At 35.5% G+C, this 20455-nt stretch overlaps 1 protein-coding gene across 3 annotated transcripts in view; it reads right to left on the reverse strand.

The window, feature by feature from the left end:
- Nucleotides 1-20455, reverse strand: part of GCC2 (GRIP and coiled-coil domain containing 2) — a 53967-nt gene that overhangs the window by 15568 nt on the left and 17944 nt on the right. For all 3 annotated transcript variants that reach the window (XM_019810072.2, XM_011237410.3, XM_034658911.1), the window contains 9 exons: nt 17526-17645; nt 14373-14537; nt 13993-14097; nt 13200-13362; nt 5095-5195; nt 4930-5007; nt 4118-4255; nt 2881-3002; nt 1096-1272 (listed from right to left, as the gene is read on the reverse strand). In XM_019810072.2, the coding sequence (XP_019665631.1) occupies nt 1096-1272; nt 2881-3002; nt 4118-4255; nt 4930-5007; nt 5095-5195; nt 13200-13362; nt 13993-14097; nt 14373-14537; nt 17526-17645 (1169 nt within the window). The remainder of the gene's footprint in view (nt 1-1095; nt 1273-2880; nt 3003-4117; nt 4256-4929; nt 5008-5094; nt 5196-13199; nt 13363-13992; nt 14098-14372; nt 14538-17525; nt 17646-20455) is intronic.

Raw genomic sequence — 20455 nt, forward strand, 5'->3', positions numbered from 1 at the left:
GCACATAGTAGGGGCCCAAAAAAATAGTTACTGAACTTTGGAGGCATCACTTGCACTTTATTTGTATTAGCAATATAATTTGCAATAACTTTTCTAAAGAACAAATGTGGGAAATTTCTGACATAAATAGCAAGCATCACTGTATGTCAGCTAATCTCCCAGTAAACCCTGGGGATAGGTAGCTAGAAAATTGGTAGATCTTCCCTGAAACTTCTGATTTATGTGATTAACATATATAAATTACACTATTCAAAGATTAGAAAGGCAAGAAAATGAAGCTTTCAAGATTACCATCGATTAGGTATGTATTAAAAGCATACCTGAGATATGTAAAGTATTCCAACACCTTCGATGATCAATGAAGAACTCTTTTCCTTAGTCTAAGGTACAACAGATATTACCACCCAATTTCTTCATTACAGGAATTCAAAGCTCCTTGTTCACAATAATCTGTTCCCCCTGCCAATACCTCTGATGTCTATTTAAAGTACTGATTAACAAAGGGTAACAATATGACAAGTTGAAGACAGTTGCAAAGTTAAGTTCATATTCTTTTTCAGTCAGCAGCTGTCTGTTTTCTCCAGAGAAAAAGAAAAATGCTTGAAATTTGACACATGAGTGGGAAAGTGGGTTTTTTTTTTTTTTTTTTTTTTAAGAAACATTCTGGCCATGAAGGCCACAGGAGAAAGAGATTACTGGATGAACAGATAAAATTAACTGTTTTTAAAAAAGTGAAATATAAAAACAATCAAAATGGGGAGGGGGGCTTTAAGGTAGAAAAACAAAGTTACTAAGCCTCTAGGAATATCTATTTCTTCTTCTTTTTTTTAAAAGATTTTATTTATTAATTTTTTGAGAGACAGAAGAGGGAGGCAGAGAAAAAAATTCCAGGAGCTCGATTTCACGACTGTGAGATCATGACCTGAGCCAAAATCAAGAGTCAGATGCTTAATGGACAGAGCCACCCAGGCGCTCCTTGAAATATCTATTTATTTTCAATTTGTATTTATCCCAAGGAGCACCACATTAGGAGTTCCAACAAAGAAACACTTTGCTGCCCCGCACAAACGCTGTGAGTACTGCTAGCAGCCTTACTTTTCCCGGAGTTCTGCCTCTTTGGACACAGTTTTCTGCAGCATCGTGTTATGCCTTTCTAGCAGAGTATCATGTTCCGACTGTAATGTTTGAAGTTCAGATACACTGATCTGTAAGTTATTTTGGGTGTCCTGTAATTTGATTTTTAGTTGATCAATCAGCATTTCCAGGTGTTCTCTAAAACAGAAATAAACAGTTTTACAAAAAGTTTTGAAAGAGGTAAACCTGATTTTGTGGTTTTAAATAAATTGTATTACTTTAATCATTTCATCTTTTAATGTCATACGCTTGCTATTATTATGGATGATTCTTTTTTTTTTTTAAGATTTTTTAAATTTATTTATTCGACAGAGATAGAGACAGCCAGCGAGAGAGGGAACACAAGCAGGGGGAGTGGGAGAGGAAGAAGCAGGCTCACAGCGAAGGAGCCCGATGTGGGGCTCGATCCCACAATGCTGGGACCACACCCTGAGCCGAAGGCAGATGCCCAACCGCTGTGCCACCCAGGCGCCCCTATTATGGATGATTCTAAAGGTAATCTAATAATTGGAAGAATTCAGACTAGGATTAAATATAATAAAAATAAATATAATATTAAATATAAATATTAAATGTAAATATGTCAGATTTTACATCTTAGGCCCTGCAGATTTTCAAAAAAAATCTCTGAACTTATAAATTTCATACTCAAATGGAGACCATTAAATGGCATCGAAATAGCCTATTTTGTTCTAGTACCATGCTTTAAGTTAAAAAAAAAATTATGCAGTTCTAAGCCAACCATCATGAGAATGGTATGAAAAACAAACAGTGAAAACCCCTAATTCTATCTCAACTTATACAATACACTGCGTTTCCTTTTTTAGAAAAAAGTACCTCATGTATAAGAAAATAGAAGGAATGCAAAACATTTACATTAAAATAATATGAATCCAAAATTCCAGCATGATCAAAAAGGCTCTTGCAAATGCTGACATTTTCATATTAAAGGTGTCAATATTCAATTTCTCCTTTGAAATTTGAAGATGAGCTACTAACAGAGAAAATACCTCATTTTTCAGTCTACAGTTCCCATATTTAATAGATATTTAAATAAAAAGTAACACAAGGATAAACATACAAACATTGCAGGGTATTTAGTTCTACTTAGAACAGTAAGAGGCAGATGTAAAATTACTTTGAACACTGAACCTCTACTTAGAAAAACAAAACACACATGCTACAGAATGCCCTATTTCATACTCCTAGTATATTTTTGAATAATTTACAAAAATGATCTGTATGCTAGCTTTAAAGATGCATTAAACAGTATACTACTGAAACAAATAATTGAGATGGTCATAAATTTATGAAGAAAAATTTAATTCTAGGCTAGAATTTAGTACTGAATTTAAAACTTTTTGAAATAAAATGTTTTTAAGCAATTCTGTTTAGCCTAATTAATGGTGGGTATATCAAGGAAGCATTTTCATTCTATTTCTCAATTTTCAAAATTGGAAAAACGAATCATAATGTAACTTTAATGTCTGTATTTCTACTCTGACCATTTCTTGCTACAAGATGACACTACTTAGCCTACCTCCTGGTTTTGCTGCTCACATCACAGTTTTATGTTTGTACCAGTGCCCTTCATAGAGATGTTTCCCTGTTGCTGCCTGGAGACAGAGTGAAGCCAACAAACTGCTCTCATTACATGCAAAATTCAACAGTCAAATGGAATCAAAGGATTCTCAACCTACTTGGTAGAGAACCTATCTTGGATGTTTCTTTTAATTTAGACTTTACCTTTCTTGTTTAGCTCCCTCGGTTTCAGTCTGAGACACAGATTTATTTTTCTGTTGTTTCAGAACATTGTGAACTCGGACTTTGTAGCTCTCAAATTCAGAGGTTATAGAAGCTTGTTCTGCCTATGACATTTAAAAGAGAGAGAATAATTTTTCTATTCATTTCCATTTATCATAATCCTATTTTCTTTCAGGTCAATGACTTAAGATGAAAACGTGTTTTAAAAAATGAATAAAATGGCTGATACTCTTTAGCCCCTTGATTAACTTCCTCTTAAAAGTGCACTTCTGTTGGACTTACAACTTTTTTTCTTAAGATTTTATTTATTTCTTTGAGAGAGAGAGAGCACAAACAGGGGGAGGGGCTGAGGGAGAGGGAGAAACGGGCTGAGGGAGAGGGAGAAACAGACTCCCCCCACTGAGTAGGGAGTCCAATGCGGGGCTTGATCCCAGGTCCCTGGGATAATGATTGGAGCCAAAAGCAAATGCTTAACCGACTGAGGCACCTAGGTACCCCAAGCCTTACAACTTTTTAAAAGCCTTTGAATGATAGAATTTGTTTGACAAGAGATGTTTCTACCATGTTTTTCTCCCTGGTAGATTCACTGAGTACCCATAAATTTTGTAATGGCACTATTTGCCTTTGGATCCTTAGAAAGATTTTCACTATCAGAGTTCCTCTTTTCATAAATTCAAGAAAAATAAATTCAAAGAAATTAAGCCACTTGAACTTCAGATTTCCAACGAGAGTGGGAAAAATGAAATTCTAGGTCTTCTACTTTCCCAAAGTGATCTCCTGTGACCCTTCTGCCAAACTGGCTCATATCAGAGCTGCACGTCTCACAGAGCTACTGTACTGGGGCTGCTCAGCATGCTGAAGATAAGAAAGTAGGCACTCACAGCCATTCTAACAGAATATTATTTTATAATCATTTGGCCCTCAGAAAGAACAACATACTTTTTAGATTATAAAATTAAAAGAAAATAACTCTTACACACAGAAATTGCAAACCAAGTTTAAAATGGAATCAATGTGTACCCATGTCTTCCCCTTTAACAAAAAAAGGTTATGCAAGTGACAGGACTGGATGAGGTTAGGGTCAGATGAGCTGCATCAGGTACTCATCTAATAAGTGCTCTTAAACAGCAAATCCTAGAAGGTGAGACTACCACCCTCCTGTGAATTGCCTGCTAGGTGATGATAACACCTGACCACTGCTTCTGTGTGATGCACGTACCTTGGCAGCGCGACACTCTTCCTGAAGGGCTGTCACTCTCTGCTGGTACGCACTCAGCGTGCGCTGGTGCTGGTCTGCAGAGGTCTTCAGGTGTTCGTGAACTTTGTGCTTCTCGGAAGTTATTTCAGCTAGTTGAATCTGGGGCAAAACCTTTCAATTAAGCTCTAGTAAACTGGATCTTTACTGCCTAAACAGACTTTCCTTAAAAATAAACTTGAGTTTTGAATCATGAATATATATAAGCGATATAATTAAAAAAAATACTATTATTGAAAGAGTAGAGGGAATAGAACGTTTTCCCAATAAATTATTTCAGTTTTCCTAAAATCAAAATTAATCGTGAGCAATTATAAAAAAATTCCAGACTACCTGTTACAGTTCAATGTTTAATTGAATACATCAAGATATTATAAATAGTTATAAAAATATATATAAATAATGTAAATATACATATAACATGTATACAACAAAGTATATAAAACCATTTGTATTCTTGTGACTGCACTATCATTTAGAAAGCTCAGATGCAGGTCTGGGGCCGTGTTTATTTTATATTTTATGTCATGTTTATTTTTAGTGCATCAAGGATTTTCAAATACATGAAGAGAATGTAGCTTAAGCTAAATGGGATACTTTAGTCATATGCTATACTTGGCTTACTGCTTCTACTTTTTCAAATGAAGGATATCTAGAAAAAAAATGTGTGTGCATAAAAATATATACATAAAGGTATTTAGAAAAATCCCTACATAGTACCTTTCTACTACATGGAAATTTTTTTTATAAATCCTAAAAAGTAAACAGAACCTTACTTTATAGACTTCTACTTGCTGCTGGCTTGCCTCTAGTTCACCCTTCAAAGATGCTTGAAGTATTAAGTGATTAGTTTCCTACAAAATAAGAATCTCGGTTACATTTAAAAAAGAAGTGATTAATAAATACATAAATTGAAATAAGAAACTGGGAAATTAACGTACTGCTTGCTTTGAATCTGCCAGTTCTTTTTTGGTTTTCACAAGCAACTGCTTGATTTTGGTGTTTTTTTCCTCATATTGTTGCACTGAAGACTGTAGTGAAGCTAGCAAAGGAAATAATTTCAGAACAGATTAAACACTTTTTTTAAAGATTGATTTATTTATTTTAGAGAGAGAAAGAGCAAGGGGAAGGGGAGTCAGGGGGAGAGAGAGAATCTCAAGCAGACTTTGCTGAGTACTGAATTTGACATGGGGCTCTATCTGGTGACCCTGAGATCATGACCTGAGCTGAAAACCAAGAGTTGGCCGTACAACCGACTGTGCAACCCAGATGCCTCTAAACAATTTTTATGAATGAATTTAAATAAATGGATAAGTCTTTTCTTTGTATTAACCTATCTTTAAAAGAAAGTTGGCTTAAAAAAAAAGAAAAACTTGTCTTAGATTTTTATTATGAAATATTTCAAACATACACAAAAGCTGTGACAAAAGTACAATAACTCACTGTACCTATCACTCAGCTTTTTTTTTTTTTTTAATATTTTATTTTATTTGACAGAGATAGAGACAGCCAGCGAGAGAGGGAACACAAGCAGGGGGAGTGGGAGAGGAAGAAGCAGGCTCATAGCAGAGGAGCCTGATGTGGGGCTCGATCCCATAACGCCGGGATCACGCCCTGAGCCGAAGGCAGACGCTTAACCGCTGTGCCACCCAGGCGCCCCTCTATCACTCAGCTTTAACAATTACCAATACATGGCCAATCTTATCACCGAGAACAGGACTCTGGCCCACAGGCTAAATCTGGCTGCTGCTTGTTTTGTAAAGAGTTTTATTAGAACACAGTCAAGCTTATTTATTTACATATTGTTCATAGCTGCCTTAGTGCAACAACAATAGATTTGACTAATGGTGACACAAACTATAACACGGCCAGCAAAGCCTGAAATATTTACCGTCTGGCCCTTGATAGAAAAAGTTTGCCAAGTCCTAACCTATACCCTCACCTATTGTTTGTGCCCTCCCTGGTTTTATTTGTTTTTGGTTCTTCACAAGAAATCCTTTTGTCTGTAAATATTTCAGTATGTATCTTTAAAATAAAGTTATATACTTAGAGTATATCTAAAAGATAAAAACTTCAGTTTTAAGAAGTACCTCAAAAGCAGTGCCATGTATTTCAAATTATAACACTGCAGAGGCATATACCTGGTTGTTTTGTGATACTGTTTTGTAGGATGGGACTGTCAGTGACTGTTCACTAAGGAACAAATTGAAACATGATAAAAACAAAAAACTTTCATCCTAACAGAAGTGGAAAAAAACAGAAATATCAGATAGGAATAAGTGGATTTAAGGTGTAGAACACAGGTACCCAAATCTGGCCATAGCCTGTTGTGAAAGAAATAAAGAGTATATGATGGAGACCATGTGGCCTGTGAAGCCGTGGAGAATGACTTCCTGGACCTTTAAGAAAAAATGTGCTTGACACTTGGTCTAGGCCAGTTATATGGGCACTACGTAACTGTCTTACTAAAATATCTTATAAGCAATGATTAACTTTATGTCGTTAAATCCACGTATACAGATCCTATTACTTGGTAAACACGAACAGGTATACTGTAAGAATATTATGTTAACTGTGGCTTTTTTTTTTTTTTTTTTAAAGATTTTATTTATTTATTCGACAGAGATAGAGACAGCCAGCGAGAGAGGGAACACAAGCAGGGGGAGTGGGAGAGGAAGAAGCAGGCTCATAACGGAGGAGCCTGATGTGGGGCTCGATCCCAGAACGCTGGGATCACGCCCTGAGCCGAAGGCAGATGCTTAACCGCTGTGCCACCCAGGCGCCCCAACTGTGGCTTTTAAGAGAAGTCTAATTCAGTTATTTCCTGGTAACTATTTGCTCAGTTCTAAAAAGCATTTTATAAAGCACAAATTACATACAAAACCTTTGTTAAGTCCTCCAGGAATTGTGATTAGGATTACAGTTGGTCCCTGAGCTCAAAGAATAAAAATGAAATTGGGGGATAGTATTTCACATGATAACATAAAGCAAAATATAAATGTTATAAAAGAAATACAAAAGGCTACTGGTGGAGGGGCAGTCCACAGGGACTAAAGGTTATACAAAGCTTGCAAAGGACAAGGGACATTTCATAGAACAGGAAAACATTTAAGATTAGGAAGGATTCCAAAGGGCGGGCATGAGGGTGGGAGGGTGAGGGCATGAAAGGAGATTTCCTTTAGAGAGGAGATATAGTTACAGAAAAACACAAATCTTGTCTCAGGAAAAATGAGCAGTCCTCTCTTTCTGTGAGAAAGTAATAAGAATTAAGGTGGAAAGTCAGACTCGGGCCAGATGATGGAGGAGTTTCAGATTAAGACGTGCGTTGCTAATTTATTAGGCAATCTTTTTTTGTTTTTTTTTTCACAGAACATTGCTCAGATGCTTCCTTATCTTTTTCCTGCTTTACCGCAACTCCTTAACCCAGCCTTCTAAGACCTTTGCTGCCATGAGCCTGGTGGTTTTTGACAGATTCTACACCATTCCAATCGATACACTGGCAAACTAATTTTTCCCTGTTGTCTTCAAAAAGGGCCCAAATATATTCTGCTTTTTCAGGTACTTCACAAACTGGATCAAAAATGTCTTCCTAATTATAATTCACTTCTCCCTAACAGGTCAAGCCTTTCATTCCAACTGGTTAAGACTTCTAAAATTATTTCCCAAAGTCTGTAGTCTTCGTGGTTCATTCTCCCTTCTGTTTACCTCCCCTTCATTCTTCCCTTCCTTCTCCTACTGCTATTCCTTATGTTCCATAAATGAGTGAAACCATATGATAATTGTCTTTCTCTGCTTGACTTATTTCACTAACATAACATAATAAAAATTTACATTTCTTTTCATTGTGCTCATTCCATGGCTACAGAAAGGAAAACCCTTTTTTAGTCTGCTTTTTCTCTCCAAACCTTACCTTTAAGATCTACCTTGAGCCCCAACTTGTGATTGTTTGTCTAAAGAATCTTTCTCCCCTCTGAATTCTTAGAGCACTCACTGCTTGTCCCACTCATTTCTGTACTTATTTGTCAGTGAGAAGAGGGTGGCCTACTTGAATAAACCATGCCTTTTTAGTTTTTCCAGGGTATGAAGCTTCTCTTTCAGCTTAATGATCAAAAATGTACACATTCACTAATTCATAAAACCAAATACTTGCATTGCAGGAATATAATCTAGAGCTCTGCTATTCAATTTGCACCAGGTTAATAGTTGGAAGTATGGTATGTGCATAATGAAAGATACACGCATAATGAATTGTCTGGAAACCCTACAATCCGTTCAGTTATCTGAGTACTCAAAATTGTTCCCCTGGATGCAGGTAGATCATCAGAACTCTGCATACGTAGCTTCAATGCTTTGTTTATTCATGGAATCACCTTTATCGAGCTGTGATTTGGCTGCAGGCTGAATGAAATAGTCAAGGGAGATTTGCTATTTTATTTATTGTGGGAATGCCAGAGAATACAAATCCAGATTATCAGTGGTTTCTGTTAAAATTAAATATAAAATGGATACTGGGTTTGAAAATTCCCTGAGCAGATAGAACCATTTAAGCCACACAAGTAAAACTTAATTTAGCTTATTCTGCAAAGTAAGTGAACTTGTCATCTGGAAAACCCGACTGTAATAACCAATCATTGTAAAGGTTAAATTTACTTGTTTCACTTTATTTATTTTAAAGATTTTATTTATTTGTCAGAGAGAGAGAGTGCGATCAAGCAAGTGCCTAAGGGGAGCAGCAGGCAGAGAGAGACTGATGCAGGACTTGATCCCAGGACCGTAGGATCATGACGTGAGCCGAAGGCAGACGCTTAACTGACTGAGCCAACCAGGGGTCCCTCGTTTCCCTTTGTAAGCCATCCTGGGCTATCGGTCTTTGAATTTGAAAACTCCCAATTTACGGTATGTTTTTTTATGTACAATAGATTATTACTAAATATTATTTATCGATTTGGTGGCTTTCATTTTGCTATTTTTGGGTGTTTGACATTCCTAAGGTAGCATTAACTTCAAAAATCACATACGAGACTTTTGAAAACACAGATTTCAAGGCCCCACCCTTTTAAGATTTTGATTCTTTACATTTGTGACTGGGCTTTCCAAAAAGCTCTCTGGATACTGTGTGATATTTAAGTTAGGTCTGGGACCACTGTTCCAGATGACACAGTGTTCTTTTTATAAAAAATTCCTTAACAGAAACTTTTCTCACACATCTTAGTACCAGGAAAAGCTGTGCTGCTCACAAGCATCACATTTGTTCTAATATTGGGGCTACTATAACCCTTGTAACGGTTAATGTTTCTGTCTTTACACGGCTTCTGGGAAGCTCAAAGCCAATTTATGGAGACCTTAGTGAAAGCAAAAGTACACAAAACATATACTTTATGTCTTGTTCTTATATCTGACTTCACTGTATCGTCCTACACCTCAACATTTCCTTCTATTCCATTTCCTCTTCATTTACATATCTAAAATCTTGTACAGTAATATCTTTGCAGCCAACTTAAATTATTTGAAGGAACTTCAGCTTCTCACCATGAGGGAATAACAAGACCTAGACATACCTTCTGCTGTAAACAATTAGAAAACTGAACAAAATATATGAAAATTTCTGAAATCGAGCTGTGATCCCTGAGAGAAGGTAAACAACGTAAGCCCTATTACAGTCTCAGCTTTCTGTCTGGAGGCACTTTCTAGACTGTGGAACAGGAGGGGAATCCCAAATACAGCAGTGCTCTTGCTGAGGTGCAAAGAACAATGGCTGGGGAAAGAATGGTGAATAGGAAGCTATAATTGGAACAATTCCCAGGGCTCACACAGGACTATAAACTGTTTCCACCAGCCAGAGCAAAGAGACTTTGTTTAATACATGGGCACTCAGTAGACATCAGAAGATTCCCCACCTCAGTAGAGGGGCTCAACTAAATCTATAGAAATGGGTACTCGCCACTTGTTTTAAAAAAGGATGAAAAACAAGCCACAAAAGGATAAAAGTGATCCACAAATGACCTGACTGCCTGCCAAAGTTTAACTCTGTAAATAAATACAAAAAAATCTAGCATTCAACAATGTAAAATTCACACCCAATTAAAAGATTATTTCCCATGCAAAGAAGCAGGAAAATATAACAGGAGAAAAATACAATCAATAGAATTAGAACAAGAAACTACAGAATATTCTTTAGGATTTAAAGGAAAACATAAATGTAAGGAAGAGATAAATGAAAAACAACAAAAACAACAACAACAAAAAATACAAATAGGATTTCTAGAGATGAAAATTATAATATCTAATGTGAAAAAATCACTGGATGGTAATAGCATATTAGACCCTGAAGATGAGAGAATTTAAAGACTAATAGAAACCACGAGAATCAAAACTATATTTTATTTAATAAAAGTGAAGAGAGAATAAACAGCATCACTAACCTATGGGACTATATCAAGTGGTCTAATGTATGTAACTGGAGGCTTGGGGGAAAAAAAGGAAGAGGATTTAGACAAAAAATAATGAACTGAATAATGGCGAAAAATATGATAAATTTGAAGAAAACTAGAAAAACTCCATACAACAAAGAAACTCAACAACACCCAACAAGCACGATATAAACAGGGAAAAAAGACACACCAAGGCACATCATAAAATTCTATACTCAGCAAAATTATCTTTTTTTTTTTTTTTAAGATTTATTCATTTTAGAGAGAGAGAGAGAGAGAGTGTGTGTGTGCAGGGAGGGGCAGAGGGGGAGGGAGAAAGAATCTGAAGCAGACTCTGCACTGAGCACAGAGCCCGACGCAGGGCTCAATCCCACAACAGTGAGACCATGACCGGAGCTGAAACCAAGAATTGGATGCTTAACTGACTGAGCCACCCAGACACTCCCTAGCCAAACTATCTTTCAAAAATGAAGACTTTTTTTTCAGGCAAACAAAACATTACAGAATTCAATGACTGTAGCCTACATTATAAGATATGTTAGGGACGCCTGGGTGGCTCAATTGGTTAAGCGTCTGCCTTCAGCTCAGGTCATGATCCCAGGGTCTGGGATCGAGTCTCACATTGGGCTCCTTGCTTAGTGGGGAGCCTGCTTCTCCCTCTGCCTGCTGCTCCCTGTTTGTGTTCTCTCTGCCAAATAAATAAATAAAATCTTAAAAAAAAAAAGATATGTTAAAGGAAGTTCTTCAGGCAAAAGGAAAGTCATATTTGATGAAATTTGGATATAGATGAAGGAATGTAAGAGCACCAGAAATGGTAAATATGTGGGTAAATATAAAAAAAAATTCTCTAGTTTTTCATTTCTTCAAAACGGGGATTGGAAAACATCTTAAATGGTGAGATAATAAACATGATAGGCTTGCAGGTAGTCTCTGTTACAACTATTCAACTGTGCTGTGTAGCATGAAAGCAGCCACAGAGGATACACACAAATGGACATAGCTGTGTTTCAATAAAACCTTCATATGACAGGTAGTTATTATGGGCCCTAGGCCAAAAATAACACAATTATTACGCGTATAACACATGTGGAAGAAAAAGTATGACAAAAATAGCATAAAGGACAAAAAAGGGGGAATAAGCAGTATTCTATAGGATTCTTAGTCTACATATGAAGGGGTATAATTTATTTAAAAGTAGTCTCTAATAAGTTCATGACATATACTATAAACCCTGAAGCAATCACTAAAACCTAACAAAAAGGTATAGCTAATAAGCTCATAATAGAGATAAAATGGCATCATATAAATTATTCAATTCAAAAGAAGGAAGAAAAAGAGGAAAAAGGAAACAAGCTACAAGACAAACAGTCAGCAAGGTAGTAGGTTTAAACCTAATCACATAAATAATTATGTTAAAAATAAGTGACTTACACATTCCATTTAAATAGTAGAGGCTGTCAGCTTGGAGAGAAAAGGAAGACTCAACTATACACTATCCAAAAGAAACACTTTATAGACTTAGGTCGAAAGCTAAAGGACGGGAAAAGACATGCCATGTAAACAAGAAACAAAAGAAAGGTGGAGTGGTTATATTAATATCAAAGTGGACTTTAGAAAAAGAAATATTACCAGTAATAAAAAGAGACATCACAATAGAGAAATTAAATTACCAAGAGGAAGTAATGATTCTGAATGTATATGTAGCTAATTTCAGAGTTTCTAAATACATGAAGCCCAAACTGACAAAACTGAAAACAGAAAGAAACCCACAGTTATGTTCAGGAAATTCAACATCCCTCTGTCAGTATTTGGTAGAGGAGTGGTCAGAAAATCATTAAAAATACAGAAAGCCTAAACTGTCACCTGACTTAACTCACATTAGTTAGAACACTCTATTCAACAACTAATACAGTTGAACACGTTTTCAAGTGCTTAAGAAGGATTCACCAAAAGAAATCTTATTCTGGGCCATAACACAAAACTCAATAAACTTTAAAGGACTGAAATCATACAGAGTATGTTCTCTAACCACAAAGGAATTCAGGTAGAAATCATTAACAGAAAGACAAGTGAAATTCCTTTAAATGAATTAAACAACACACTTCTAAACAACCCATGGGTCAAAGAAGAAATCCAAAGGAAATTTAAAAATATTTTGAGCTGAATTAAAGAGTATAATATACCGATTTATGAGATGTGGTTGAAGGGGTGCCTAACTAGGGATAGCTATAGCTTTAGATGATTAATGTTAGAAATTATGCTATGGAGAGAATGGAATATAATCACCTTAAAAAAAAGATTACACTGTTATTTAAATGATCCCACTTTGCTGACAATCAGCAAATCGTGGACAAGACCATTTTTTATCTTTGTTATTGCTCTTGCAGGAAGTACTTAAGAAATGTTTAAGCAAATGACCGCATTATGCACCGACACAGACTGTACACAACTGAACAAAAAATGGTTTTACAACCCTCCTGGTCCCTAAGAATATTTAGCACTGTGTGAAAGATCTGCTGGCAGTAAAAGACTGGTGAAATGCAAACTAATATTGCTCCCCTGTATTCTGTTACAATGAAATTATTTTAAGTTAAAGTGAATTTTGTTTTACTCACTCATTTCTTCTTGCAGGGTTTCTTGTTTCTGTTTTTGAATTTTAATTTCTTGCTCCAGATCTTCTACTTTGCTGTTTTTATTAGCTAACTTTTGATTTAGTTCTTTCATCAAACGTTCATAATCAGCTATTTCCATATTCATTAGTGTGGTTTGCTGGGCATCCTGCACATATCAAAAATAAAAGATCCACATAATAGATCAGTTAATTTCATTTGTAAAATTGCTAATTGCATAACTGTAAATTATGTCAGAGGAATAAACACATTCTATGATGCTTTTCTGTAATATAGAAAGTTAACATATCATATGAAGAAACTAGAAGTTGGTACTTTCTATTTTTGTAATTTTATAAAATATTTTCATTGAATTTCATCATAATTTTCATTAACCACAATTGACACTTCTAGTCATGGAGTTCTTATTTGTAAAATGTTAACACATTTAAGCAGCTCTTACTTTTCTTAGCCTCATCTTTGAAAAAAGTAGAGAAAAATTAGACAAAGTTTTAAGTATAATATGAATTCTAACTTTAGACATTAATTAAATCTTCATGTGTCATATAACAATCCTGTACAAAAAATGAAGTATCAAACCATTTGTGAGCCTAGATTCTTCTGAAAAGATAGGACTGAGAGAAATCTTAAACTTTCATTCTTTCGAGGCTAACAATTTACATATGATTATGTTAGTTCCTCAAGAACCACATTTTTGAAATATTTCCTTTCTAAACTATCAGAATCATTTAACACTGTGAATATTGACCTCGGTTTTGAATCCAGTGTTTTATTTTACCTTTCTAACAAGCTCTAATTCTTGCATGGTTTTCTGAAGCTGTTTCTTTTCCTTCTGAAGTTGCAGTTGAAGTTCTTCAAGTTCATTTACAGAACTGGCATGTTCCTGAAATTAAAAATAAAAATACCGCCACCACACCCCCCACACAAACCAACATTAAAAAAGGTATTTGTAAGGGTCTATAAAATAAATCTGACACACTGAAATACAAAAAGCTTGAAAATCTTTTAATATTCTCAACTTCATAGTTGACGTACATTAAGGAAGTAATGAACTCTGTTGTAGTCACAAATGTTACTCATTAGTAAGTCTTTCCTTCACTTAAATAATATAAAAGTATCACTATATAACATGAACTAATCCCACAGGACTATTTTTACCTTTATCTTCTGCTCTTTCTGAAGTTTTTCAGCTTCCAATTCTTTGTCTGCCACTGCTTTGGCTTTTTGGACTTCTAAAATCTGTACTTCTAATAACTTCGCATTAGACTGTAGTGTTTCAATACGAGCTAAGAGATCTTCATTATCAGAACTTAATTTTTCACACTAGAATGACAAATGATTCACTACTGTAAACATGTAGAAAATATGTACAGGAAAGGAAGAATAAAATGATACATTACAAGATTACTGGCACAGTATGAAAAATGAAGACCTCAAAAACAATTTCACATAATGTAAAATCAAGAATAAGTTTAAAACACTATTACTGTTAAAATAAATTTGGCAAACATTACAAGAGACCAGGAGCACTGGCAGAAGAAAAGGCAAAAAAGAAACAAAAACTAAAACGAAAACACCCCAAGTAGCTGACATTACAGCAACAGATAAGACAGGATAGTTACCAATTCTTTCATCATATTCTCCCAACAATGGGAAGAACAAAATGAAATTAAGTTTCTATTAATTTTAATCAATTTATTTTTAATTTTTATGCAAACATTTTTTTTAAAAGATTTTATTTATTTATTCAACAGAGATAGAGACAGCCAGCGAGAGAGGGAACACAAGCAGGGGGAGTGGGAGAGGAAGAAGCAGGCTCATAGCAGAAGAACCCGATATGGGGCTCGATCCCATAACGCTGGGATCATGCCCTGAGCCGAAGGCAGACGCTTAACCGCTGTGCCACCCAGGCGCCCCTATGCAAACATTTTGAAATCGAAATATACATTTTTCACGTCTGCATTTACTCAATTTAAAAGTACCTGAAAAGTCCTCTCACCAAAGTGGGTATAGAGGAATGTACCTTAACATAAGAAAGGCCATAGCTGACAAACCCACAGCTACATCATACTTGGTGGTGAAAGCTTTTCCTCTATGATCAGGAACAAGGTAAGATTCCCACTCTTATTTAACATAGTATTAGAAGTCCTAGGCACAGTTATAAGTAAGAAAAAGAAAAGGCATCCAAAATAGAAAAGAAGAAGTAAAATTGTAACTATTTGCAGATAATAGGATACTATGTATAGGAAACCCTAAAGACTCCACCAAAAAAAACATGTGAGAGCTAATAAATGAATTCAGTAGAGCTGCAAAATACAAGATCAATATTCAGAAATCTGTTGTGTTTCTATACACTAATAAACTATCAGGAAGAGAAATTAAGAATAAGTAATCCCACACAACTGCATTAAAAAACAAACAAACAAACCTAGTAACAAATTCAACCAAAGGTGAAAGAGTTGCACATTTAAAACTATAAGATACTGTAGAAATAAACTGAAGATGATACAAATAAATGGAAAGATATTCTATGCTCATAGACTGGAAAAATTAGTGTTTTTTGAAAGTACAAATAGTGTTATACTGACCAAAGCAATCTATAGATTCAATACAATCCCTATGAAAAATCCAATGGCATTTTTCACAGAACTAGAACAACAATTCTAAAATACAAAACCACAAAAGAGCCCAAATATCCAAAGCAATCCTGAAAAAGAAGGACAAAACTGGAGGTATCATGCTCCCCAATTTCTAACTATATTCTAAAACAGCACTCAAAACAGTATGGTGCTGGCATAATAACAGACACACAGATCAATGAAAGAGAAGAAAGAGCCCAGAAAGAAACCCATGTATATATGGTCAATTCATTTATGACAAAGGAGCCAAGAATATACAATGAGAAAAGTACAGTTTCTTTAATAAATGGTGTTGGGCAAATTGGATGGACACATGCAAAAGAATGAAACTGGACCACTAGCTTACACCTTACACAAAAATTAACCCAATATGGCATAAAATTTGAATGTAAGACCTGAAATCATAAGACTCCTAGAGACTGGCAGTAAGCTCCTTGACACTGGTCTTGTCAATGATTTTTTGAACCTGACACCAAACGCAAAGGCAACAAAAACAAAACCCAACACATGGGACTGCATCAAACTCGAAAGCTTCTTTACAGCAAAGGAAACCATCAAGAGAATGAAAAGGCAACCTACTGAATGGAAGAAATTAGCTGTAAACCCTGTAGCTGATAATGGGTTCATATACTAAATAAAGAATTCCTACAACTCAATAGCAAAAAACCAAACAACTTGATTTAAAAATGGGCAGAATATCTAAATAGACATTTTCCCAAAGACATACAGATGGCCGATAGGTATCTGAAAAGACATTCAACATCATGCATCATTAGAGAAATGCAAATCAAAACCATAATGAAATATCACCTCATTCCTGTTAGAATGGCTATTATTAAAAAACAGAAACAAAAACAACCAGAAACAACAAGTTTGGCAAGGATGTTGAGAAAAGGGAACCCTTGGGTACTGTTTGTGAGAATGTAAATTGGTGCAGCTGTTGTGGAAAATAGTATGGGAAGTTCCTCAAAAAATTAAAAAGAGAATTACCATATGATCCAATAATTGCACTTCTGGGTATTTATTCAAAGAAAGCAAAAACACTAACTCAAAAAAAGATACATGTATAGCCATGTTCACTGCAGCATAACTGACCATAGCCAGGATAAGGACACAACTTAAGTGATCGTTGATGGATGAATGGATAAAGAAAATGTGGTATATCCATACAACAGAATATTATTTGGCCATACAGAAGTATGAAATCTTTTCATCTGTGACAACATGACTGGACCTTGAGGACATTATGCTAAATGAAATAAGTCAGACAGAGAAAAACAAATACTGTATGATTTCACTTATACGTGAAATTAAAATAACAGCTAAGCTGAAAGAGAGAAAGAGAGATTATGTGGTTGCCAGAGGCACAGGGTGGGGTGTGGGTGAAATCAGTGAAGAGGGATAAAGGGTACAAACTTACAGTTATAAAATAAATACATCATGAAATGTAATGTACAGCATGGTGCTATAGTTAATAATAAGGTATTGAATATTTTAAAGTTGCTAAAAAGAATAAATCTGAAAATTTTAACTGCAAGAAAAAAATTCTTTAACTATGTATGGTGACAGGTATTAACTACATTTCACAATATATACAAATCATGATGCTGTACACCTGAAACTAAAGTAACATAATGTTATATGTCAATTATACCCCCCCAAATTTTTTTACCTGAAAAGTTGAATTTCTTAATTGTCTTGTAAGGTCTTCTATGTGATGCTCAAAATTATTAGCACGTTCTTTTTCCACATCCAATTGCTCTGACTGCTTATCATATTCTAATAAAAGATTCTTCAAAAAAAAAAAGACAAAAGGATTTAACTTCAGGCAATTATTATACATTCAACCAGTCAGACTGTATTATCAAGCCATCTTGATAAAACATTTGAGTCCATTCTGAAAGCTTAAAAGATTTAAATTCAACATTTGGTAGAATACCTAACTGGCATTATACAATAAAATTAGTATAATTCAGATGATTTTTAGTATGAGGGAACTATTAAAGGGCAAAAGGATTTTACATTTATACATTATAATATCTGCAAGTTAAACAGTCTAGTCGTCAACAAAAATAAACTTCTTAAAACATAAAATTTAGAGAAGGAGGAAAAAAAGTTTAACCTGGTTACCTTAACTAAGTTCACCTAAAGAATTCTGATGAGGGAAATGTTTTAGGTCCAGCCTAATATAAGGTAGAAGTGCTAATGGAAGAACACGGGAAGATATTCTATAAAAATGGTCTCTCATACTCTGTGGCAAAATGTTTAACATTTTCTGAACTCTAAAACCAATGGGATTTTCTTTAATATTTCTTGTTTGCCCCTACTCAAGAACAAAGTGCCCAGACTGGCCTTTTTGTGACATACTAGCAAATAAGGTTATCCTCCAAAATATGTACATGAGATTCACTGTTTCCAGACTGTATGTAGGATTTTTTTTTTCTTCCTCTCTTCTCTTATAAATCCTGTTTTCACTTTTGTTCCTGGAGAACTACTGACTGTTGTCCTTCACATAAATGAATTTGTGTGCAGGATAACGAAATCTTTCTGTATTTTCTTTGAAGGTTTATTTTGGAAAGCCTAAGAAGTGGCCTTCATCCAGACCAGCACCTCTTGAGTCCTTGGCTCCCCTTCCCAGACTGCTCTGGGGTCTCACATGTGACAATTATATCCTCTTTCTGGTTCCTGCTTGCCAAATCTGATTCTTGGCCAATCTAATTTTGTTTCTAATTCTGATTTATACATAACCAACTATTATCCACACTGGTAGCTGAGTGTTAGAATCTGGGTTTCAATTTTATGGTCTACCCATCTTGTGATAGGCAAAAGGCAGGTACTGGGAATCTAGAATCTGGCTTATAAATTTCTGTGTCCATGTTTATTTGTCTGAGGATTCTGCTACTTCCTGGCATATTGAGAAATCATTTGTCTTCTTTTCCATGGAGAGAAGATACCATGCTTGTTTGGTATTTGTGCAGATTCCTCTATCTCTACAGATCAGAGATCTTTATCTTCTTAAACTCTATCTGGTCTTCTTTGTTTTTACTCACTATGGTTCTAATAGCTGTCAAGGGCTGCAAAAATTGAATACCAAAGCTGACTCTAGTAAATAATGGCTCTCTACAGGAAATTCTGACTATAATCATATATTATTCCTAAGGGGAGAGTTGGAAAAAAATGAATCCCAGGCATGCAATGGTCTAATTTCCTTGATGCATATGCTGATGCTTCTTCTCAGCAAGGAATAATTACAAATTATCATCCCTTCACAACCATTGCGTGTTCATATCTTTAAAAAAACTGATACAGATGATTATTATAAGTGATATGAACAGTGAAAAAAGAAATTGGCCAAATTCATAAGGAATCCACAAAATTACTCAGCATCCTAATATTGATGCTAAGGAACCTAATGGAGCTCAGTTATAAGTCTGTTTCTACAAAAAGCAATCATCATTCTTTTTTAAAAATTTCATTTTCAATTTAAATAATAGCTCATATATATGGTAAAATTGGTTTCAGGTGTAGAATTTGGTGATTCATCACTTACACATAATACCCAGTGCTCATCACAAGTGCCCTCCTTAATACCCATCACCCATTTAGCCTACCCCCCACCTACCTCCCCCCATCAACCCACAGTTTGTGCTCTACAGTTAAGAGTCTCTTATGGTTTGCATCCCTCTCTCTTTTTCCTTTCCCCTATGTTCATGTTTTGTTTCTTAAATTCCACATATGAGTGAAATCATATGGTATTTGTCTTTTTCTGACTTATTTCACTTAGAATACACTCTAGCTCCATTCACATTGTTGCAAATGGGAAGATTTCATTCTTTTTGGTGGCTGAGTAACATTCCATTGTATACATACCACATCTTTTTCCATCCATCCGTCAATGGACATTTGGGGTTTTCCCATAGTTTGGCTATTGTCGATAATGCTGCTATAAATATCAGGGTGCATGTGCCCCTCTGAATCAGTATTTTTGTATCCTTTGGGTAAATACCTAGTAGTGCAATTGTTGGGTCCTAGGGTAGTTTTATTTTTAACTTTTTGAGGAACCTCCATACTGTTTTCCAGAGTGGCTGCACCAGTTCGCATTCCCACCAACAGTGAACGAGCTTCCCCTTTCTCCACATCCTCACCAACATCTGTTGTTTCCTGAGTTGTTAATTTTAGCTATTCTGATAGGAGTGAGGTGGTATCTCATTGTGGCTTTGATTTGTATTTCCCTGAGGATGAATGATGCTGACCATCTTTTTAAAATGTATCTGGCTAGGGATGCCTGGGTGGCTCAGTCAGTTAAGTGTCTGCCTTCAGCTCAGGTCACGATCCCAGGGTCCTGGGATCGAGTTCTGTGTTAGGCTCCTTGCTCAGTGGGGAGCCTCCTTCTCCCTCTGCCTGCTGATCCCCCTGCTTGTGCGTGCTCTGACAAGTAAATAAAAATCTTTAAAAAAAATGTATCTGCCAGCCATCTGGAAGTCTTCTTTGGAAAAATGTCTGTTCATGTCTTCTGCCCACTTCTTAACTGGATTATTTATTTTTTGGGTGTTGAGTTTGATAAGATCTTTATAGATTTTGGATATTAACTCTTTATCAGAT

This window comes from Ailuropoda melanoleuca, chromosome 4, assembly GCF_002007445.2.
Source record: "Ailuropoda melanoleuca isolate Jingjing chromosome 4, ASM200744v2, whole genome shotgun sequence".
NCBI classification, from domain to species: domain Eukaryota; kingdom Metazoa; phylum Chordata; class Mammalia; order Carnivora; family Ursidae; genus Ailuropoda; species Ailuropoda melanoleuca.